General features: G+C 43.5%; 4 protein-coding genes across 4 annotated transcripts; all 4 read left to right on the plus strand.

Moving 5' to 3' along the window:
- Positions 1 to 129: 129 nt before the first annotated feature.
- LOC311032498 (E3 ubiquitin-protein ligase TRIM39-like) lies at positions 130 to 3,406 on the plus strand. The gene is made up of 2 exons (XM_084039335.1): positions 130 to 219; positions 886 to 3,406. The coding sequence occupies exon 2, from the start codon at positions 888 to 890 to the stop codon at positions 2,667 to 2,669; it is 1,782 nt and encodes a 593-aa protein (XP_083895461.1). The 5' UTR covers positions 130 to 219; positions 886 to 887; the 3' UTR covers positions 2,670 to 3,406.
- An 849-nt stretch (positions 3,407 to 4,255) lies between these two features.
- Positions 4,256 to 6,615, plus strand: LOC311032496 (E3 ubiquitin-protein ligase TRIM39-like). Its single transcript, XM_084039332.1, has 2 exons — positions 4,256 to 4,279; positions 4,819 to 6,615. The coding sequence occupies exon 2, from the start codon at positions 4,821 to 4,823 to the stop codon at positions 6,606 to 6,608; it is 1,788 nt and encodes a 595-aa protein (XP_083895458.1). The 5' UTR covers positions 4,256 to 4,279; positions 4,819 to 4,820; the 3' UTR covers positions 6,609 to 6,615.
- A 187-nt stretch (positions 6,616 to 6,802) lies between these two features.
- Positions 6,803 to 16,835, plus strand: LOC311032207 (E3 ubiquitin-protein ligase TRIM39-like; the record flags this gene model as incomplete). Its single annotated transcript, XM_084038842.1, has 3 exons — positions 6,803 to 7,228; positions 7,303 to 7,702; positions 15,037 to 16,835. Exon 3 carries the CDS (start codon positions 15,039 to 15,041, stop codon positions 16,833 to 16,835), a length of 1,797 nt encoding a protein of 598 aa, XP_083894968.1. The 5' UTR covers positions 6,803 to 7,228; positions 7,303 to 7,702; positions 15,037 to 15,038.
- Positions 16,836 to 17,806: 971 nt separating this feature from the next.
- Positions 17,807 to 23,232, plus strand: LOC311032491 (E3 ubiquitin-protein ligase TRIM39-like). The gene is made up of 2 exons (XM_084039319.1): positions 17,807 to 17,902; positions 19,319 to 23,232. Exon 2 carries the CDS (start codon positions 19,321 to 19,323, stop codon positions 21,568 to 21,570), a length of 2,250 nt encoding a protein of 749 aa, XP_083895445.1. The 5' UTR covers positions 17,807 to 17,902; positions 19,319 to 19,320; the 3' UTR covers positions 21,571 to 23,232.
- Positions 23,233 to 23,527: the final 295 nt, after the last annotated feature.

A 23,527-nucleotide genomic window follows, 5' to 3' on the forward strand; every position in this document is an offset into this window, starting at 1 on the left:
CTTGCTGTTTGGGCGGTGACTGCAAGCAAGGTTCTGTGTCAGGTTGGAGGCGGAGCCTGGATGAGGTTAGCCAATGGTGAAGCCCGTTGGGGTGGGTGTAGCAATATATTCTTAGAACTGGAGTTACCAGTCTATAAGAACTATTTCCAAAGAAAGGAAAGAGCATTTCTAAATAAAGAACCCAACAATCAACAATCAACAACACAGACATCTCGGCAGGTAAAGTATCCTGATGCTCTAATCTTAAATATCATAATTTACATGTGTCCAGAAGTAAATATATGACAATAATCAAGATTCCAGTCTGGATGTGTTTGACAGACAGAATCAGCAGTATTTCCTGTATTTAATAAGGTTGACTTAGTACAAATGTCATGATCTTATTTCTAATTTTTTTCTATACATTGTATTTATAGTTGAGCTCAAATGTATTACTCTAGAATCAGTGCTTATTTTCGCTCTGACACAATGCTATTCCCAAAGCATTTGTTTTAGCGACTGTAACCACTCTTCCATCGTTGTAAGAGGAATAACTCATACTGAGATACATGATATACAGTATATTGGTACCTGATTAGTTCTGCATCGTCATTAGGTGTAAGTTAGGTCTCACAAACTACATTCATTTGGTTTATTATATGAAGTGAAGCTCATTGATCTACAAAACTACTGAGGTAGCCAGAAACTGCTTGGCTCAATGAGGGCCATACCATAGTAATCAGTGAAATCCTCGGCACAGCATGCTGCCCTCATGCTCCACCTGCATATTGTGTTGAATGCCATTGAATTAAGAATTTTGAATACCAAAAAATCTACTTTATTTACACATTTTGGGGGTTTGAAATGGAAAAAGTATAATCTTGACATCCCTTTCCTCTCGTGTAGACATGGCCTCGGCCTGCAGCCTCCTGAGTGACGAGCAGTTCCTGTGTTCAATCTGTCTGAATGTGTTCACCGAGCCCGTCTCTACTCCGTGTGGACACAACTACTGCAAGACTTGTATCACAAAGTACTGGGCAGGCCGTAACCCGGTACACTGTCCCCTCTGCATGAGGAAGTTCCGCAAGAGACCACAGCTCCACATCAACACAGGCTTCAGGGATATGGTGGAGCTTTTCAAGAGCATGAAGGCGAAGGAGGAAGATGACATCGTTGCCAAAACAGAGGAGGTGCTCTGTGACATCTGCAGCGGGCCGAAGCTCAAGGCCGAGAAGACGTGCCTGGTGTGTTTGGCATCGTACTGCGGGCCTCACCTGGAGCCTCATCAGAGAGTCAACACATTTAAGAAGCACCTGCTGATCGACCCCGTGTCCAACCTGGAGGACAGGGTGTGTAAGAAGCACGAAAAGGTGCTCGAGTTCTTCTGTCGCCAAGAGCAGATCTGTGTTTGTTTCATGTGCTCGAAGGAAGACCACGCAACGCACGAATCCGTCCCGTTGGAGCACGCGTTCAGAGAGAAGGAAGTCCAGCTGGATCATGTGACGTCAGAGATGAAGATGAGGGAAAACATTAAATCCAAGAGCATTGAGAAAATCAAAAAGTCAGGTGAACAGAGCGAGAGAGCGGCGGAGAAAGAGATAGCAGGCATTGCTGAGGTTTTCATTGCTCTGGCGGTCTCTCAGCGGAGAGGCCAGCATCAGCTGACTGAGGTGATCCGGGAGAAGCAGAAAGCACTACAGAAGCAGACTGAAGACCACGTGACACAGCTGGAGCAGGAAGTGGCTGAGTTGAGGAGGAGAAGGTCTGAAATGGAGCAACTCTTGCAGACAGGGGACCACCTCCGGATCCTTCAGAGCTGGCAGTCTCTCTGCTTCCCTGCACACACTGAGGACCCTCTGTCTCCCTCCAGCCCCCCATTTACACCAGACCTCCCTGACATCAGGCAGCATGTGGGGATGGTGAAAGAAGCAGTGGCTCAGATGGAAAAGACACTCAGTGATAAGATGCCGTTGCTCATTCACAAGGTCAGGTTCAATGGTTGTGAGGCCCCTGAGCAGCCCTTCTCAGCTGGAGAAGTGTGGACTCCGCCTCAGGACAAGCTGATGATGATCCAGCAGTTGGATGCAGTGGATGTGACTTTGGACGCCTACTCAGCCCACAACAGACTCACGGTCTCTGAGGATGGGAAACAACTGAGATTTTGGGAAGGTCTGCCACCTCTTACCATTTTATTCGGGAGAAGATTTAAACATCAAGCCTTTGTGCTTGGGAAAGAGGGTTTTTCCTCAGGCCGGTTCTACTATGAAGTTCAGATCAGTAGGAGTAAGGGTTGGATCTTGGGAGTGGCCAAAGAGTCCGTTGACAGGGAGACACTTTTCTTTCCCGATCCTAGGAACGGATGCTGGACACTTTTCGGATCACACAATTTCGGAGATAATTATTTTCCTGCTCCTGGTATGAACACTCCCCTACAAAAACCCAAGACAATTGGCGTGTTTGCTGATTACGAGAAGGGAGAGGTCTCCTTCTATGATGTGGACGCCAGAGCTCTGATCTACTCCTTCACAGGATGTGCCTTCATGGAAACCATATCAACATTCAAAGCTATTCTGCATTTTCTGACTGGCACAACCTTTAATAACAGACCAAAGCTGTATCCTATTATAGCCATCTTTGATGATGATTCTGACAACACGCTTGTAATCACTCCTGTGGCCCCTACAATTTAAGGCCCCACAGGGGATAACGTGTTCCACGGTAAGGTAACAGTAGTAAGATCACACATGACAAAAGGGCAATAAAAGTCAGTGTAATATAAATTACTTAGAAATTATTATTTTGATTTCATTCTTATCTTTTTGCAGTCCAGCATAATGCAAAAACGTCAAGGATTTAAGATGACAGATGGCGACGAGATTAATTTAAAAGTTGGGGAAGAAGGTAGAAGGCAGATTAGTTGTATAATATTTTAACACTTATTTTGCATCATTTAGCCAGCGTTCTGGTCTGTTTCTCAGTGTAGATAAAACATGGCCAATCGCTTTCAAAATTGCTTGTAGAGGTTTAAGATTTATCGATTAGTCAATCTACAGAAATGTAATCAATCATTTTAATAATAGATTAATCTTTTGAATCCTTTTTTCATGCATAAATGCCAAAATATTCAATTTTTTTCAGCTTTTCAAATGTGAATAATTGCCTGCTGTCTCCGGCTTATATGATTGTTAACGAGAAAAACGTCGAACAAAGCAACGTATTACTGTGATCAAATTAATTCAACTGGGTTTATATTGCCTGTGTGGATGTACCAAATTTAAAGGTGACATGAGTGAACACCAGGATCAATAATCTTGTTCATCTGGGCCTTCTTTGAATTTTAGTGTATATTGTGAGCACAGGATCCGTATCGTTTCTTGTTCTGATCACTGTATGTGACTAATCATTAATACAAATAAATAAAAGTGCATTGCTTTAAAAAATCCTTCTCAGATCTTTTTTTTTTTTGTTTGTTTCCTCAGATCACATTGATTGAGGTCTGTCGAGGTGTCTGGTGCCTTGCTCATGGACATTGTCTTTTGTTCTCATACAATGATGAAACACGTGAAGGCCACCAGTAAAAGGCTTCACTGATTTGCAGAGACATTCCAGAATTTAACATGACGAATCAAACGTACTGAGTGTGACAAAGGGTTCTTTGGTTAAAAATTAGGCAACAGCAGCATCTAATGGTCGAGAGAAGTCAGGATCACAAAAGCATTCCTCATCTCACATCAGCTTCATGTGACAAACACTCAAATAAACAAATCAAATAGCAGTTTTAAAAATACAAAAAAAACAAAACAAGAGCATGAAATATTATGATTCTTAACATTTGGGCCTTTATTAAAACAGAGGACTTTCTGCTTGCCACGTCTCAGTAAGGTCAGAGGTCGAGTTCTATACCAACTTGCTCGTCTACGTCATTGTTTTAGATCAGTTTTAATGTTGCGCTAATGATTCCACGTTGGCTAAAAACACAGGAGATGAAGAAGAAAGGAGAGGTATCGTTCAGATAATAAAACATGTTAAATAATTTGAGTTTTCTATTATACTGAATATACACTTGATGTTTTAGGGCAGTTTTAGTGTTTTTTTTTTTTAACAGTTGTTTAAGATGTGTTTTTCATTCACATAACCTCACAGAAAGAGTGCTGGTAATGGCATTGCACCACAGCAGCTTTGGTTTTACAGGAAGAGGAGGGGCCGAGGGAGGGTGTAGTTCCTGAGAAATGAAACTCAACGATTCAGAGGAAGTTAGCTTTGCCTTAACTCTCCACAGATACCACAGGCATCTCAGCAGGTAAAGTCCAAGGGTTCTGATGGCTATTTTCAAAAGTCAAATATTTCCTGGTGCTCTGTGATAAGGGAAGGGCAGTCTGTGTATTTGTCTTAGCATGTACTTTGCTCTAAACAGCTTGTGTCCATGAAAATTATCACAATGATAATCGGTTACTTTTGACCACCTCAGATCCCAATGCTAAACTATCTGGGATGTTTGACATTTAGGAGTGGCATGTTGTTTTCTATAAGTGCCATATGTTAAAATTCGTAAAGCTTTTGTTTTATTGAGCAAACTGATGATGAACGACTATAGCCAGTCTCTTCGTGGACTTTGAACTCCTTCCCTTTCGTCTCGTAATCTACCACAGGCGTTGCAGTTGGTAATTTTCTACAGGAAGAGAGATCAAAAAGTGTCATAGACTAACCAAAAAATGAGTGCAAAGAATATAATCTGCAACTGTTACAAATTGAATCCAACCTCACACCTCTGGGAGGGACATTTTTGTCAGAAATGTGAATAAAAAATCCTAATCTTGACATCCCTTTCCTCTCGTGTAGACATGGCCTCGGCCTGCAGCCTCCTGAGTGACGAGCAGTTCCTGTGTTCAATCTGTCTGAATGTGTTCACCGAGCCCGTCTCTACTCCGTGTGGACACAACTACTGCAAGACTTGTATCACAAGGTACTGGGCCGGCCGTAACCCGGTACACTGTCCCCTCTGCATGAGGAAGTTCCGTAGGAGACCACAGCTCCACATCAACACATGCTTCAGGGATATGGTGGAGCTTTTCATGAGCATGAAAGTGAAGGAGGAAGATGACATTGTTGCCAAACCAGGGGTGGTGCTCTGTGACATCTGCAGCGGGCCGAAGCTCAAGGCCCAGAAGACGTGCCTGGTGTGTTTGGCATCGTACTGCGGGCCTCACCTGGAGCCTCATCAGAGAGTCAACACATTTAAGAAACACCTGCTGATCGACCCGTTGTCCAACCTGGAGGACAGGGTGTGTAAGAAGCACAAAAAGTTGCTCGAGTTCTTCTGTCGCCAAGAGCAGATCTGTGTTTGTTTCATGTGCTCGAAGGAAGACCACGCAACACACGAATCCGTCCCGTTGGAGCACGCGTTCAGAGAGAAGGAAGTCCAGCTGGACCATGTGATGTCAGAGATGAAGATGAGGGAAAACACTAAATCCAGGAGCATTGAGAAAATCAAACAGTCAGGTGAACAGAGCGAGAGAGCGGCGGAGAAAGAGATAGCAGGCATTGCTGAGGTTTTCACTGCTCTGGCGGTCTCTCAGCGGAGAAGCCAGGATCAGCTGACTGAGGTGATCCGGGAGAAGCAGAAAGCAGCACAGAAGCAGACTGAAGACCACGTGACACAGCTGGAGCAGGAAGTGGCTGAGTTGAGGAGAAGAAGGTCTGAAATGGAACAACTCTTGCAGACAGGGGACCACCTCCGCATCCTTCAGAGCTGGCAGTCTCTCTGCTTCCCTGCACACACTGAGGACCCTCTGTCTCCCTCCAGCCCCCCATTTACACCAGACCTCCCTGACATCAGGCAGCATGTGGGGATGGTGAAAGAAGCAGTGGCTCAGATGGAAAAGACACTCAGTGATAAGATGCAGTTGCTCATTCACAAGGTCAGGTTCGATGGTTGTGAGGCCACCAAGCTGATGACGGATGGGTTTGTGAAAGAGGTGTGGACTCCGCCTCAGGACAGGCTGATGAAGATCCAGCAGTTACATGCAGTGGATGTGACTCTGGACCCCGACACAGCCCACACCAGACTCGAGGTCTCTGAGGATGGGAAACAACTGAGAATTGGGAACGGCCCACAGTCTCTGCATGCTTTACCCGAGAAAAGGTTTCAACATCAACCCATTGTGCTTGGGAAAGAGGGTTATTCCTCAGGCAGGTTCTACTATGAAGTGCAGGTCAGTGGGAGTAAGGGTTGGCTCTTGGGAGTCATCAGAGAGGCCACTGAAAGGGACGGGCATTTTTTTCCCATATGGGACAGAGGCTGGACACTTTGTGGCTTCTACAACGAAGACGACGCACTCTTAGCTAATCGTTTCAGCACCGCTCCCCTGCACTTGAAGCAAAGGCAACATAGAGTTGGTGTGTTTGTGGATTGCGACGAGGGAGAGGTCTCCTTCCATAACCTGGAAGACAGGACTGAGATGTGCTCCTACAGAGGATGTATCTTTTATGATGACATACCAGGACAAGACCTTCTCCTCTGTTGTATGACTGGCATGCCCTTTGGTAGCAGGGCAAAGCTCTGTCCTGTTTTTGGCATCTTTGAAGATGATTTTGATAGCTTGCTTGTAATCTCTCCTGTAGCGCCATAACTGTGTGATATGTGACTTATCATTAATACAAATAAATAAAAGTGCATTGCTTAAAAAAATCCTTCTCAGATCTTTTTTTTTTTTGTTTGTTTCCTCAGATCACATTGATTGAGGTCTGTTGAGGTGTCTGGTGCCTTGCTCATGGACATTGTCTTTTGTTCTCATACGATGATGAAACACGTGAAGGCCACCAGTAAAAGGCTTCACTGATTTGCAGAGACATTCCAGAATTTAACATGACGAATCAAACGTACTGAGTGTGACAAAGGGTTCTTTGGTTAAAAATTAGGCAACAGCAGCATCTAATGGTCGAGAGAAGTCAGGATCACAAAAGCATTCCTCATCTCACATCAGCTTCATGTGACAAACACTCAAATAAACAAATCAAATAGCAGTTTTAAAAATACAAAAAAAAAAAAACAAGAGCATGAAATATTATGATTCTTAACATTTGGGCCTTTATTAAAACAGAGGACTTTCTGCTTGCCACGTCTCAGTAAGGTCAGAGGTCGAGTTCTATACCAACTTGCTCGTCTACGTCATTGTTTTGAATCAGTTTTAATGTTGCGCTAATGATTCCACGTTGGCTAACAACACAGGAGATGAAGAAGAAAGGAGAGGTATCGTTCAGATAATAAAACATGTTAAATAATTTCAGTTTTCTATTATACTGAATATACACTTGATGTTTTAGGGCAGTTCTAGTGTTTTTTTGTTGTTTTTTTTAAACAGTTGTTTAAGATGTGTTTTTCATTCACATAACCTCACAGAAAGAGTGCTGGCAATGGCGTTGCAGCACAGCAGCTTCGGTAGCGTTTTCCAGGACGAGGAGGGGCCGAGGGAGGTTGTAGTTCCTGAGAAATGAAACTCAACGATTCAGAGGAAGTAGAGATGGGATTTATGGCTCTTTGAAGGGAGCGTGACAGCGATAAAAAAAACAACAACAACAAAAAACGAACGGCTCACCACTGCGACGCGGTTCCCATCGTTCATGTTAAAGAGCCGTTCAGTAGATTTGGTTCGTTCGTGAACGTCACAACTCTAAGAGGAAGCTTTGCCTTAACTCTCCACAGACACCACAGGCATCTCAGCAGGTAAAGTCCGAGGGTTCTGATGGCTTTTTTGAAATGTCAAATATTTCCTGGTGCTCTGTGATAAGGGAAGGGCAGTCTGTGTATTTGTCTTAGCATGTACTTTGCTGTAACAGCTTGTGTCCATGAAAATTGTCACAATGATAATCGGTTACTTTTTGACCACCTCAGATCCCAATGCTAAACTATCTGGGATGTTTGACTGTGACATTTAGGAGTGGCATGTTGTTTTCTTCAAGTGCCATATGTTAAAATTCGTAAAGCTTTTGGGTCATTCTGTGTCATTTCATCAAATTTCTGAAAATCTTCCCACCTGGCCATCTCAGAATGTCCTGAAAAAATTCAAGTACAAAGACACACTTGTTAATAGGACAAATCCAAAATATTAGGTCTCTAGTGTCAATAGTTTTCTCATGAAACATCATTGAATGAAGGGTAGTTTAGACGGTTTTTGGCATCATGCTCTGAAAAGCCATTTTTAAACAGCAATATCTGGAAAACTATCTCACCTGTGGCCTTCAAAATTTTTACAGAGTATATCTGCCGGACTATTGCTTCCGGCTTTGCTACAGTGCAGACGCTTTTCCTCTTTGCTCTCACCCCTGCCTGCGATTTTCTGCTATTTTTTGCTATCTGCTTCTCCTCAATAAGAAACAAATAGCAGCAGCTCCTGGATATTTACAAAACCAGTGGGATTATATTTTCTTTGAGATAAAACGGTCATTTTTCAATATTTTTACGACTTCCTCAACGCTACGCGAGGAGGCCTACTAAACAAGATAAGCCTGAGCCTGCTAAAGGTAATTAGCAGAAGATGCCTCCTTTCTCTACGGAAGATTACCATAAACTCCTACAGAAGATTTTACTGCTGGAAACAAAAATTAATCGGTTAGAAGTAAATGTAGAAGTGAATGGACTTCGTGGGAACAACACCACTCTAGCACTGACTCAAAACAGTGGACAGGAGCATGCTAGAACTCAGCTAAGTAGCAATAATGAAGCTATGAAGAAACGGGAGGATCCTGTACACGGTAATAAATCTACCAGCGATAATCCTCCCTGGAACACACTTGGTGCAAAGCCAAAGAGAAGACCATTTCCCTGTGACATGGGAGAACGGATATCTGGCAGGACCCAGCGCCCCGATATCTGTGATCTGACCGGCTGGCCTGCGTTACCATCTCCATCCAGGCACAGCGCCTCCTCAACCCCACTGCCTCGTAGGACACAGCAGCGGACAGCTGGGGAGAGGAGAGCTACCAAGAAACCTCCCCAGCAAACAACTGTTCAACTAAAGAACAGGTTTGCTCCACTGCTGCAGGACCATGGATCCCCCTCTGATTGCCTGGATAACCCCCCACCACCACGCAGCAGGGTAAGACCTGCTAACTTAAAGCCACAGAGAAAGCTAACAACAGGGCCTGCAAATCTGATTGTGGGTGACTTTTCTGTAAAAGATATGAAAAGCAGTAATAACATCAAAGTACTCTGCTTTCCGAAGGATACAGTGTCTGATTTGGAAAAAAGAATCCTGGAAATTGTGGCTGTTGAAAAATATCATTCTGCACATTGGATTTAATGACATTGAAAAACAACAATCAAGAGAGTTGAGAGAGGACTTCAACAAACTCTTTGAAACAGTCAGCTCTGTGAATGCTGAGGTTTTCATCAGTGGCCCTCTGCCCCCGACCGGGAGAGGAGCGGAGACATTCAGTAGGGGGGGGGGGGGGGTTTAGCTCAGGAGGTAGAGCGTTCGGCTGGCAACCGCAAGATTGCTGGTTCGATCCTCGGCTCCTCCTAGCTGAGTGCCTGGTGTCCCTGAGCAAGACACCTCACCCCAATTGCTCCTGATGAGCTGGCTGTCGCCCTGCGTGGTTGACTCCGCCGTCAGTGTGTGAATGTGTGAGTGAATGGGTGAGTGACAGTCATTCATGTAAAGCGCTTTGGAGAAAAGCGCTATATAAATGAGGCCATTTACCAGTAGACTGTTTTGGCTCAACAAATGGCTCTCAACTGCATCTCTTGCTCGCCCAATGCATTTTATTGACAATTTCCGCTTTTTCTGGGACCGCAGGCATCTTTTTAAGACAAACGGACTTTGCCTAAATAAGCTAGGGGCAAAGCTATTCATCACCAACATGTCTTACTGCCTGCGTCATCCATCTGTCGCCAAGGACAAGAGACGAGAGGAACCAACAAAGAGGGAAGACGAAACACAGATTATCAGAAACGTCGAAGAGGGACTGAATGTGGATCCCTCCCCCACCCCCCCCAAATCTCCATCCAGGTCTTCGTCATTCTCCCTCCCTCCAATAAACCTTTCTCTCCCCTCCTCCCCCTTGGAGTTCCAAGAGCTACCCCCACCTACCCCCCGCCCTTCTCAGATTATCAACAACGTCGAAGGAGGACTGAATGTGGATCCCTCCCCCACCCCTCCCAAATCCCAATCCAGGTCTTCGTCATTCTCCCTCCCTCCAATAAACCTTTCTCTCCCCTCCTCCCCCTTGGAATTCCAGGAGCTACCCCCACCTACCCCCCGCCCTACTCAGACCCCCTCTCCCAAGGCTGCAACTAAGTCACCAAAACCCAAGACCCCCTCTTCCAAGGCTGCAACTAAGTCACCAAAACCCAAGACCCCCTCTTCCAAGGCTGCAACTAAGTCACTAAAACCCAAGACCCCCTCTTCCAAGGCTGCAACTAAGTCAATAAAATCCAAGACCCCCTCTTCCAAGACTCTTCCCTTATGGCCACCTCTTCCCTTTTGGCCACCCCCTCCCCACCCTGACAGCAGCCCTGAATATTACTGAGACAGAAAAGGGTTCAGCAGTAGACCGCATTATCAGCTGGACCCAAGGTCGCCTACATCAAAATATGGCACCTTCTGCATTCCTGTTGTGACTACTAAGAGAGTAAACATTGGGAAACTTGAACACACAGCTAACCTAAACAATCTCATTCCTGTTCTCTCAAAATCAAAGTCAACCTCAAAGCCGGTCAATAACACCATCAGGATGGGTCTGCTAAATGTTAGGTCTCTTAATAACAAATCATTTTTAGTCAATGATTTTATTACCACTTCTAAACTTGATTTTATGTTTTTAACTGAAACATGGCTAGAACAAAATAACAGTGCCAGCATTCTGATTGAGACAGCACCCCCCAACTATAATTTTATTGATGTTTGTAGATCTGGGAAAAGAGGTGGAGGGGTTGCTGCTATATTTAAAAATACATTTCAGGGGAAACAGATGTCACTTGGTGTTTTTCCATCATTCGAATATCTTTGTGCTGTGTTGAAATGCTCTCCCAGAGTTCACCTGTTAATTATTTACAGGCCACCTAAATATTCGTCAAATTTTTTCGATGATTTTACTGAATTATTGTCTAGCATCTCCACTGATTTCGACTGCCTAGTTATAACCGGTGACTTTAATTTTCATATTGATGATTTGAATGACAAGGGTGCAAAAGAACTTTTTAATATTCTAGACACATTTGACCTTTCTCAACATGTGAAAGAGGCTACTCATTGTAAGGGACACACCCTGGACCTGATTATCACAAAAGGTCTCCATGTTTCTGATGTTTTTGTGACTGATCCTTCATTGTCTGATCACTTCTGTGTTTTCTTTAATATTTCTTTCATTCCTGACACACAAACAGAATCAAATAAGGTCAAACAGCGGTACATCAATGAACATGCCAATGTACTCTTTAAAAATGCCATTTCCTCGTTACCACCTCTAAACCCATGTCATGCTGATGATCTTGTAAACATCTTTAATTCCAAAATTCTGAATGTCATAGATGTCATTGCACCTGCTACGGTTAAAACAATTTCTGGTAAGCAAAAGGCACCCTGGAGAAAAGCTGCTGTTGTGACAGCCCGGAGAAGAGAGTGCAGGAAGGCTGAACGAATCTGGCGGAGTACTAAACTTCATATTCACCATGACATCTATAAAGAGAGCCTCCGGGCCTACAATTTAGTCTTAAAAAGTGCGAGAGAAACATACTTCTCCAATATCATAAACAACAACACTAATAAGGCGAAAACCCTATTTGCAACTGTTGACAGACTGACCAACCCCCCAACACAAATACCAGCTAAACTCCACTCCACGCAGAAATGCAATGAGTTTTGTTGTGGAAAAATGAATCTGCCCAATAAAGATCAACAACCAGGATCAGCTTTTTCTCCGAGGTTTATTCCACTAAGTATTCTCATCTGCAGAAGAAAGTACTGTTCACCCCTGCCTTCTGATGCAAAGGTTCAGAATCAGCAGGAACCACCCTGAGTCTAACAACAATCTCCCTTTTAAGGAGGAGGAACCATGGACAAAGGACGGATCATGTCCTATCTTACAAAGACAAGATGTACAGGCAAGGTCAAGATTTACAGAACACAGGCGTCATAGTCCTGAAATTATCTTATGTCAATGTGGCACTCATGTTCATATCATCTACAAACAGGCATTCATTTTCGTCATAGCATAACAGTCAGATGAGGAGATGCGGATCGACGTCTGGCCTGACAAATATTCTGATTATAAATTACAAACATCCAAAATTCCCATTACAGTTTGCATTCTTTTATACTAATAAAATTGAAGGCATCAGACGCGCCATCAATATCTCAAACAAAAAAATCTGATCACCACCCTGTTCAGGCAAAAGTAACACAGCAATCATGCAAGCTTTAATGCCATAGACTCTAAAACTCTTGTGGAAACGGTGACAAATCTAAAATCATCCACCTGCTGCCTTGATGCTTTACCTACCAACTTTTTTAAGAATGTTTTTGACTGCCTATCAATAGACGTATTGCAAATAGTTAATAACTCCATCCAATCAGGCAATTTCCCAAAGGCCTTCAAAACTGCAGTCATTAAACCTCTTCTAAAAAAGCGGAGCCTAGATGCCTCTATTATCAACAACTACAGACCAATTTCAAATCTACCCTTCATAAGTAAAATAATTGAGAAAGTTGTCCTCCAACAACTAAATCACTTCCTGGCTTCAACTGGCTGCCACAACAACTTCCAGTCAGGATTTCAACCTTTTCATAGCACCGAGACGGCCCTTATTAAAGTTGTAAATGACATCCGTCTTAACACAGACTCTGGCAAAACTTCAATATTAATGCTATTAGACCTCAGTGCTGCATTTGACACTGTCGACCACTCAATACTCTTGGACAGGTTGGAAAACTGGGTGGGGCTCTCAGGCACAGTCTTAAACTGGTTCAAGTCATATCTACAAGATAGGAACTATTTTGTTTCCATTGGCGACTTTGTATCAGAACCTACCAATGTAACGTGTGGAGTCCCCCAAGGTTCAATCTTGGGGCCAACTTTATTCAACATCTACATGCTCCCACTAGGACAAATCATGCAAAATAATAACATTGATCACCATTGCTATGCCGATGACACCCAAATCTATGTATCACCAAACGACTATCGCCCCATAGATCTTCTGTGCCAGTGCATTGAGCAAGTCAAAGACTGGATGTGCCAAAACTTCCTACAACTAAATGAGGACAAAACTGAGATAATTGTTTTTGGTGCTAAAAAAGAAAGGTTTAAAGTAATTCAACACCTTCACTCTCTGTCCCTGAAAACCTCAAACAAAGCCAGAAATCTTGGGGTTATTATGGATTCTGATTTACATTTCGACAGTCACATTAAATCAGTAACAAAATCAGCCTACTATCACCTCAAAAATGTAGCAAGACTTAGAGGGCTCATGTCAGCTCAAGACTTAGAAAAACGTGTACATGCCTTTATTACTAGTAGGCTAGACTACTGTTATGGTCTCCTTGCAGGTCTTCCGAAAAAAAACTGTCAGGCAGCTACAGCTTGTTCAGAACGCTGCTGCTAGAGTTCTTACAAAGACCAAAAAATGTGAGCACATTACACCAATTCTTAAATCCTTACATTGGCTCCCTGTATGTCAGAGGATTGATTTCAAAATCCTCCTGCTCACATATACATCACTACATGGTCTAGGACCGAAGTATATCACTGATATGCTCCCACTACATAAGACTTCTAGACCACTAAGATCTTCTGAGACCAATCTGTTAGTGATTCCCAGAGTAAACAACAATCACTGGAGAGCATCATTTAGTCACTATGCAACAAATGGCTGGAATAAACTTCCTGAAGATGTAAGACTTGCCCCAACTCTGACCACTTTTAAAACTAGACTGAAAACTTTTATGTTCACCATAGCTTTCTGCTAAATCTTTTAATGTCTGCACTGTTTTTAATTATTGCAAATATGTTTTTATTCTCTTTTCTTTCTGTAATGCATTTTTAAATTTTGTATTATTTTCTTTTTATTCTTCTATTCTTTTTTTTTCTTCTCACTTTGTTTTATGATGTGAAGCACTTTGAGTCTGCCTTGTGTATGAAATGTGCTATACAAATAAAGTTGCCTAGTTGCCTAATAGCCTCCAAACGTGAAATATCAGGGGTGTAGCTCAATGATAACCTAGTTTTTTTGAATATGGCTCTGAAGTTGGGCAAAGATGTGTTCACTTCCATTTTTGAGCCTTTATATCTGTGAAACTAATCATCTTAGAGAGACCATATTTTGTAGAATGTTTAAGCTAACACCAGAGATAGAGCCAGAAGTGATAGAAGTCTTTTATCTGAAAAAATGGGGGCTCAGCCACTCTTCAAATGTACTACTTTATTTCAACAAGCCACATTTTAAGTACCTACCATACTAGGTTATCATTGAGCTACACCCCTGATATTTCACGTTTGGAGGCTATTAGTAACAGATATACACTGTAGAAATTTTGAAGGCCACAAGTGTGATAGTTTTCCAGATATTGCCGTTTAAAAATGGCTTTTCAGAGCATGATGCCAAAAACCGTCTAAACTAGCCTTCATTCAATGATGTTTCATGAGAAAACTGTTGACAGTAGAGACCTAATATTTTGGATTTGTCCTATTAACAAGTGTGTCTTTGTACTTGAATTTTTTCAGGACATTCTGAGATGGTCAGGTGGGAAGCATTTGATGAAATGACACGGAATGACCCTTTTGTTTTATTGACCAAACTGATGATGAACGACTATAGCCAGTCTCTTCATGGACTTTGAACTCCTTCCCTTTTGTCTCGTAATCTACCACAGGCGTTGCAGTTGGTAATTTTCTACAGGAAGAGAAATCAAAAGGTGTCATAGACTAACCAAAAAATGACTGCAAAGAATATAATCTGCAACTGTTACAAATTGAATCCAACCTCACACCTCTGGGAGGGACATTTTTGTCAGAAATGTGAATAAAAAATCCTAATCTTGACATCCCTTTCCTCTTGTGTAGACATGGCCTCGGCCTGCAGCCTCCTGAGTGATGAGCAGTTCCTGTGTTCAATCTGTCTGAATGTGTTCACCGAGCCCGTCTCTATTTCGTGTGGACACAACTACTGCAAGACTTGTATCACAAGGTACTGGGCCGGCCGTAACACGGTACACTGTCCCCTCTGCATGAGGAAGTTCCGCAGGAGACCACAGCTCCACATCAACACATGCTTCAGGGATATGGTGGAGCTTTTCAAAAGCATGAAGGTGCAGGAGGTGACAGGAGAAGATGACATCGTTGCCAAACCAGGGGAGGTGCTCTGTGACATCTGCAGTGGGCCGAAGCTCAAGGCCCAGAAGACGTGCCTGGTGTGTTTGGCATCGTACTGCGGGCCTCACCTGGAGCCTCATCAGAGAGTCAACACATTTAAGAAGCACCGGCTGATCGACCCCGTGTCCAACCTGGAGGACAGGGTGTGTAAGAAGCACGAAAAGATGCTCGAGTTCTTCTGTCGCCAAGACCAGATCTGTGTTTGTTTCATGTGCTCGAAAGACGACCATGCAGCGCACGAATCCGTCCCGTTGGAGCACGCGTTCAGAGAGAAGGAAGTCCAGCTGGACCATGTGATGTCAGAGATGAAGATGAGGGAAAACACTAAATCCAAGAGCATTGAGAAAATCAAACAGTCAGGTGAACAGAGCGAGAGAGCGGCGGAGAAAGAGATAGCAGGCATTGCTGAGGTTTTCACTGCTCTGGCGGTCTCTCAGCGGAGAAGCCAGGATCAGCTGACTGAGGTGATCCGGGAGAAGCAGAAAGCACTACAGAAGCAGATTGAAGACCACGTGACACAGCTGGAACAGGAAGTGGCTGAGTTGAGGAGGAGAAGGTCTGAAATGGAACAACTCTTGCAGACAGGGGACCACCTCCGCATCCTTCAGAGCTGGCAGTCTCTCTGCTTCCCTGCACACACTGAGGACCCTCTGTCTCCCTCCAGCCCCCCATTTACACCAGACCTCCCTGACATCAGGCAGCATGTGGGGATGGTGAAAGAAGCAGTGGCTCAGATGGAAAAGACACTCAGTGATAAGATGCCGTTGCTCATTCACAAGGTCAGGTTCGATGGTTGTGAGGCCACCAAGCTGATGACGGATGGGTTTGTTAAAGAGGTGTGGACTCCGCCTCAGGACAGGCTGATGAAGATCCAGCAGTTACATGCAGTGGATGTGACTCTGGACCCCGACACAGCCCACAACAGTCTCGAGGTCTCTGAGGATGGGAAACAACTGAGAATTGGGAACGGCCCACAGTCTCTGCATGCTTTACCCGAGAAAAGGTTTCAACATCAACCCATCGTGCTTGGGAAACAGGGTTATTCCTCAGGCAGGTTCTACTATGAAGTGCAGATCAGTGGGAGTAAGGGTTGGCTCTTGGGAGTCATCAGAGAGGCCACTGAAAGGGACGGGCATTTTTTCCCCATATGGGACAGAGGCTGGACACTTTGTGGCTTCTACAACGAAGACGACGCACTCTTAGCTAATCGTTTCAGCACCGCTCCCCTGCACTTGAAGCAAAGGCAACATAGAGTTGGCGTTTTTGTGGATTGCGACGAGGGAGAGGTCTCCTTCTATAACCTGGAAGACAGGACTGAGATGTGCTCCTACAGAGGATGTATCTTTTATGACGACATACCAGGACAAAACCCTCTCCTCTGTTGTATGACTGGCATGCCCTTTGGTACCAAGGCAAATCTCTGTCCTGTTTTTGGCATCTTTGAAGATGATTTTGATAGCTTGCTTGTAATCTCTCCTGTAGCGCCATAACTGTGTGATATGTGACTTATCATTAATACAAATAAATAAAAGTGCATTGCTTAAAAAAATCCTTCTCAGATCTTTTTTTTTTTTTTGTTTGTTTCCTCAGATCACATTGAATGAGGTCTGTTGAGGTGTCTGGTGCCTTGCTCATGGACATTGTCTTTTGTTCTCATACAATGATGAAACATGTGAAGGCCACCAGTAAAAGGCTTCACTGATTTGCAGAGACATTTCAGAATTTAACATGACAAATCAAACGTACTGAGTGTGACAAAGGGTTCTTTGGTTAAAAATTAGGCAACAGCAGCATCTAATGGTCGAGAGAAGTCAGGATCACAAAAGCATTCCTCATCTCACATCAGCTTCATGTGACAAACACTCAAATAAACAAATCAAATAGCAGTTTTAAAAATACAAAAAAAAAAACAAGAGCATGAAATATTATGATTCTTAACATTTGGGCCTTTATTAAGTCAGAGGACTTTCTGCTTGCCACGTCTCAGAAAGGTCAGAGGTCGAGTTCTATACCAACTTGCTCGTCTACGTCATTGTTTTAGATCAGTTTTAATGCTGCGCTAATGATTCCACGTTGGCTAACAACACAGGAGATGAAGAAGAAAGGAGAGGTATCGTTCAGATAATAAAACATGGTACATAATTTCAGTTTTCTATTATACTGAATATACACTTGATGTTTTAGGGCAGTTTTAGTGTTTGTTTTTTTAAACAGTTGTTTAAGATGTGTTTTTCATTCACATAACCTCACAGAAAGAGTGCTGGTAATGGCATTGCACCACAGCAGCTTCGGTAGCGTTTTCCAGGAAGAGGAGGGGTCGAGGGACGGTGTAGTTCCTGAGAAATGAAACTCAACAATTCAGAGGAAGTAGAGATGGGATTTGTGGCTCTTTGAAGGGAGCGTGACAGCGATAAAAAAAAAACGAACGGCTCACCACTGCGACGCGGTTCCCATCGTTCGTGTTAAAGAGCCGTTCAGTAGATTTGGTTCGTTCGTGAACGTCACATCTCAGAAGCTTTGCCTTAACTCTCCACAGACACCACAGGCATCTCAGCAGGTAAAGTCCAAGGGTTCTGATGGCTTTTTTGAAATGTCAAACATTTCCTGGTGCTCTGTGATAAGGGAAGGGCAGTCTGTGTATTTGTCTTAGCATGTACTTTGCTGTAAACAGCTTAGCATGTACTTTGCTGTAAACAGCTTGTGTCCATGAAAATTGTCACAATGATAATCGGTTACTTTTGACCACCTCAGATCCCAATGCTAAACTATCTGGGATGTTTGACTGTGACATTTAGGAGTGGCATGTTGTTTTCTTCAAGTGCCATATGTTAAAATTCGTAAAGCTTTTGGGTCATTCCGTGTCATTTCATCAAATTTCTGAAAATCTTCCCACCTGGTCATCTCAGAATGTCCTGAACAAATGCAAGTACAAAGACACACTTGTTAATAGGACAAATCCAAAATATTAGGTCTCTACTGTCAATAGTTTTCTCATGAAACATCATTGAATGAAGGGTAGTTTAGACGGTTTTTGGCATCATGCTCTGAAAAGCCATTTTTAAACAGCAATATCTGGAAAACTATCTCACCTGTGGCCTTCAACATTTTTACAGAGTATATCTGTTACTAATAGCCTCCAAACGTGAAATATCAGGGGTGTAGCTCAATGATAACCTAGTATGGTAGGTACTTAAAATGTGGCTACCTCAGTTTTTTGGAATTTGGCTCTGAAGTTGGGCAAAGATGTGTTCACTTCCATTTTTGAGCCTTAATATCTGTGAAACTAATCATCTTAGAGAGACCATATTTTGTAGAATGTTTAAGCTAACACCAGAGATAGAGCCAGAAGTGATAGAAGTCTTTTATCTGAAAAAATGGGGGCTCAGCCACTCTTCAAATGTACTACTTTATTTCAACAAGCCACATTTTAAGTACCTACCATACTAGGTTATCATTGAGCTACACCCCTGATATTTCCGTTTAAAAATGTTTAAAAATGGCTTTTCAGAGCATGATGCCAAAAACCGTCTAAACTACCCTTCATTCAATGATGTTTCATGAGAAAACTGTTGACAGTAGAGACCTAATATTTTGGATTTGTCCTATTAACAAGTGTGTCTTTGTACTTGAATTTTTTCAGGACATTCTGAGATGGTCAGGTGGGAAGCATTTGATGAAATGACACGGAATGACCCTTTTGTTTTATTGACCAAACTGATGATGAACGACCAGTCTCTTCGTGGACTTTGAACTCCTTCCCTTTCGTCTCGTAATCTACCACAGGCGTTGCAGTTGGTAATTTTCTACAGGAAGAGAAATCAAAAGGTGTCATAGACTAACCAAAAAATGACTGCAAAGAATATAATCTGCAACTGTTACAAATTGAATCCAACCTCACACCTCTGGGAGGGACATTTTTGTCAGAAATGTGAATAAGAAATCCTAATCTTGACATCCCTTTCCTCTCGTGTAGACATGGCCTCGGCCTGCAGCCTCCTGAGGGATGAGCAGTTCCTGTGTTCAATCTGTCTGAATGTGTTCACCGAGCCCGTCTCTATTTCGTGTGGACACAACTACTGCAAGACTTGTATCACAGGGTACTGGGGCGGCCGTAACACGGTACACTGTCCCCTCTGCATGAGGAAGTTCCGCAGGAGACCACAGCTCCACATCAACACATGCTTCAGGGATATAGTGGAGCTTTTCAAAAGCATGAAGGTGCAGGAGGTGACAGGAGAAGATGACATTGTTGCCAAACCAGGGGAGGTGCTCTGTGACATCTGCAGTGGGCCGAAGCTCAAGGCCCAGAAGACATGCCTGGTGTGTTTGGCATCGTACTGCGGGCCTCACCTGGAGCCTCATCAGAGAGTCAACACATTTAAGAAGCACCGGCTGATCGACCCGGTGTCCAACCTGGAGGACAGGGTGTGTAAGAAGCACGAAAAGGTGCTCGAGTTCTTCTGTCGCCAAGAGCAGATCTGTGTTTGTTTCATGTGCTCGAAAGACGACCACGCAACGCACGAATCCGTCCCGTTGGAGGACGCGTTCAGAGAGAAGGAAGTCCAGCTGGACCATGTGATGTCAGAGATGAAGGTGAGGGAAAACACTAAATCCAAGAGCATTGAGAAAATCAAAAAGTCAGGTGAACAGAGCGAGAGAGCGGCGGAGAAAGAGATAGCAGGCATTGCTGAGGTTTTCATTGCTCTGGCGGTCTCTCAGCGGAGAAGCCAGGATCAGCTGACTGAGGTGATCCGGGAGAAGCAGAAAGCAGCACAGAAGCAGACTGAAGACCACGTGACACAGCTGGAACAGGAAGTGGCTGAGTTGAGGAGGAGAAGGTCTGAAATGGAGCAACTCTTGCAGACAGGGGACCACCTCCGCATCCTTCAGAGCTGGCAGTCTCTCTGCTTCCCTGCACACACTGAGGACCCTCTGTCTCCCTCCAGCCCCCCATTTACACCAGACCTCCCTGACATCAGGCAGCATGTGGGGATGGTGAAAGAAGCAGTGGCTCAGATGGAAAAGACACTCAGTGATAAGATGCCGTTGCTCATTCACAAGGTCAGGTTCGATGGTTGTGAGGCCACCAAGCTGATGACGGATGGGTTTGTGAAAGAGGTGTGGACTCCGCCTCAGGACAGGCTGATGAAGATCCAGCAGTTGGATGCAGTGGATGTGACTCTGGACCCCGACACAGCCCACAACAGACTCGAGGTCTCTGAGGATGGGAAACAACTGAGAATTGGGAAAAGCCCACAGTCTCTGCATGTTTTACCCGAGAAAAGGTTTCGACATCAACACATCGTGCTTGGGAAAGAGGGTTATTCCTCAGGCAGGTTCTACTATGAAGTGCAGGTCAGTGGGAGTAAGGGTTGGCTCTTGGGAGTCATCAGAGAGGCCACTGAAAGGGACGGGCATTTTTTCCCCACATGGGACAGAGGCTGGACACTTTGTGGCTTCTACAACGAAGACGACGCACTCTTAGCTAAACGTTTCAGCACCGCTCCCCTGCACTTGAAGCAAAGGCAACATAGAGTTGGCGTGTTTGTGGATTGCGACGAGGGAGAGGTCTCCTTCTATAACCTGGAAGACAGGACTATGAAGATCCAGCAGTTGGATGCAGTGGATGTGACTCTGGACCCCGACACAGCCCACAACAGTCTCGAGGTCTCTGAGGATGGGAAACAACTGAGAATTGGGAACGGCCCACAGTCTCTGCATGCTTTACCCGAGAAAAGGTTTCGACATCAACACATCGTGCTTGGGAAAGAGGGTTATTCCTCAGGCAGGTTCTACTATGAAGTGCAGGTCAGTGGGAGTAAGGGTTGGCTCTTGGGAGTCATCAGAGAGGCCACTGAAAGGGACGGGCATTTTTCCCCCACATGGGACAGAGGCTGGACACTTTGTGGCTTCTACAACGAAGACGACGCACTCTTAGCTAAACGTTTCAGCACCGCTCCCTTGCACTTGAAGCAAAGGCAACATAGAGTTGGCGTGTTTGTGGATTGCGACAAGGGAGAGGTCTCCTTCCATAACCTGGAAGACAGGACTGAGATGTGCTCCTACACAGGATGTATCTTTTATGATGACATACCAGGACAAGACGTTTTCCTCTGTTGTATGACTGGCATGCCCATTGGTACCAAGGCAAAGCTCTGTCCTGTTTTTGGCCTCTTTGAAGATGATTTTGATAGCTTGCTTGTAATCTCTCCTGTAGCGCCATAACCCCATGCATAACTCGTACTGAAACATTTTCTCACACATTACAATATATGTAAATATTGTAATATACAGGGTTGCCCATAAAGTTGGAATCATTTGCAAATATCTTGTCTTTTATAGCGTCAAACAAATGTTATGCATGAATTAATTTCACCTGGCAGGAATAAACAGGATTGTGTCCCAAAACAAAATATTACAACTTTATGGGCAACAGTAATATTTGATATAAATTCTTTGATTAAATTATCTTTGTATTTCACAACCATATTGCCAAAAAATATCACTGAACCAAGCAGTTAAGATCTGCTGATGATGAGGCTCATTTCAAAGGTAGATCAGTAGTTTACTATATTTACATATGGAATAATAATTACCTCGACCAGGAGGTGGCACCATTGTTCAACCAGTGTTTGTCTGTTTCCCTGAGAAGATAATGTAGGAGGAAACAACCAGGTGACGTCATCTCTGGCACTTTCAAAAATGATTTTGATAATAATTTTATGCAAGAATGTCAGACGTTTGGTTTTGAACTGTTGGTCTGAAAAAGCATAAATGCTTGTTGAGATGTTCGTTTGGGCTTTCCACAATTGTGCTGAAGGTCTGCTGAAAAATAATCAAGCAATCAGCAAATTAATGAACAATGAAAGTCGTCATTGGTCGCAGAAGGTTTACCTTTGGTCTCAAGGTTAGGCACAAACCAAATGTATGAACACCTACTTTATCTCACCTTATGTTTATCAATCATAAGTGACTTCTTACGGTTGTCATTACACAATTTACACATTTTATGTTTGACTTCAGGGTTCACATTGCACAAATGCAAGCTTTTTCTGCAGCCTCTTTCTTTCCAGTAATAAAACATGTGAAAGCCACCGGCAAAAGTCTTCACTGATCAGCTTGGCAAAGACATTTCAGAAGGGAGCGCTGGTCCACCACCCCTGGAGTTTTTCTCTCAAGGGGGAACTTTAGCCAGCAGACTATTTATACCTCTGCTCAGCTGTCTGACTGACTGGCGCCCTGGGAACTGGGACACAGTGTGTGTGTGTCTGTGTCTGTGTGTGTCTACTTGGAAAGATTTCTTTGGGGTGATATGTAATTGTGTGTAGGAGAGACAGGCTGAGAAAGAGACCTGGGAGGCCAGGGTGACTAGAAATATGCCACACACTGTAGTCGGATACTATATGCAGGTCAGACGCTCATCAAACTCAGGTCGACTCCGAGGGGTGGACATGCACAGGTCCAATGTGTGGAAGAAAATCACTGATTTAGTAAGGAATTTACTACAAAGCCAACATGCTGATTGTGATGCAGGTTTGGGGTTAAAAGACTATTTCTACGCTTGAGATGTCTTTTTATTGAACCACAACAATCCATAGTTTCCATTGACCCACTCAGCTGACTCTCACAAATCTAGGATCCTGGATTGCATGTAACCGCGGTCATCATCTCCTCCTAGTGACCTCCCAGCCAAATTAGCACAATAACCACAGTTTAATACACTTATGAGGTGGGCTACTTTATCCTTATACACCACAGTTCAGATGGGAATTTTGTACTTTTAAAAAATATATATTGATCAATTTTTATAGCCATTTAATTACTTTGTAGATTAAGATTTTACACACAAAACACACTGGGAATTTATTAAATAATATGTGCCAACAAGCCCAGATTATTAATATAATATAATATTTTCATATTAAGTAATTTTACTTTATATACTTAAAAATAGCCTACATTTTGTAAATAAAACACTTTTACTTTAGTAACATTTACGATGTTGGACTCTGAACTGTTGAATTTCATCATCGGTTATTCACAGAGAGGCTATCGTGTTGTTTTACAGGATGCTGAAATAAAGGATGGAGTAAATATTGTGTAAATACGTCATTTTTCAGAAAAAAAATTAAGAAGTACATCTCGTCCAAGTGTGCCGTTATGGATAATTAAGGATTATCGT

The sequence above is a fragment of the Eutrigla gurnardus genome (genome assembly GCF_963514095.1).
Source record: "Eutrigla gurnardus genome assembly, chromosome: 21".
Taxonomy (NCBI): domain Eukaryota; kingdom Metazoa; phylum Chordata; class Actinopteri; order Perciformes; family Triglidae; genus Eutrigla; species Eutrigla gurnardus.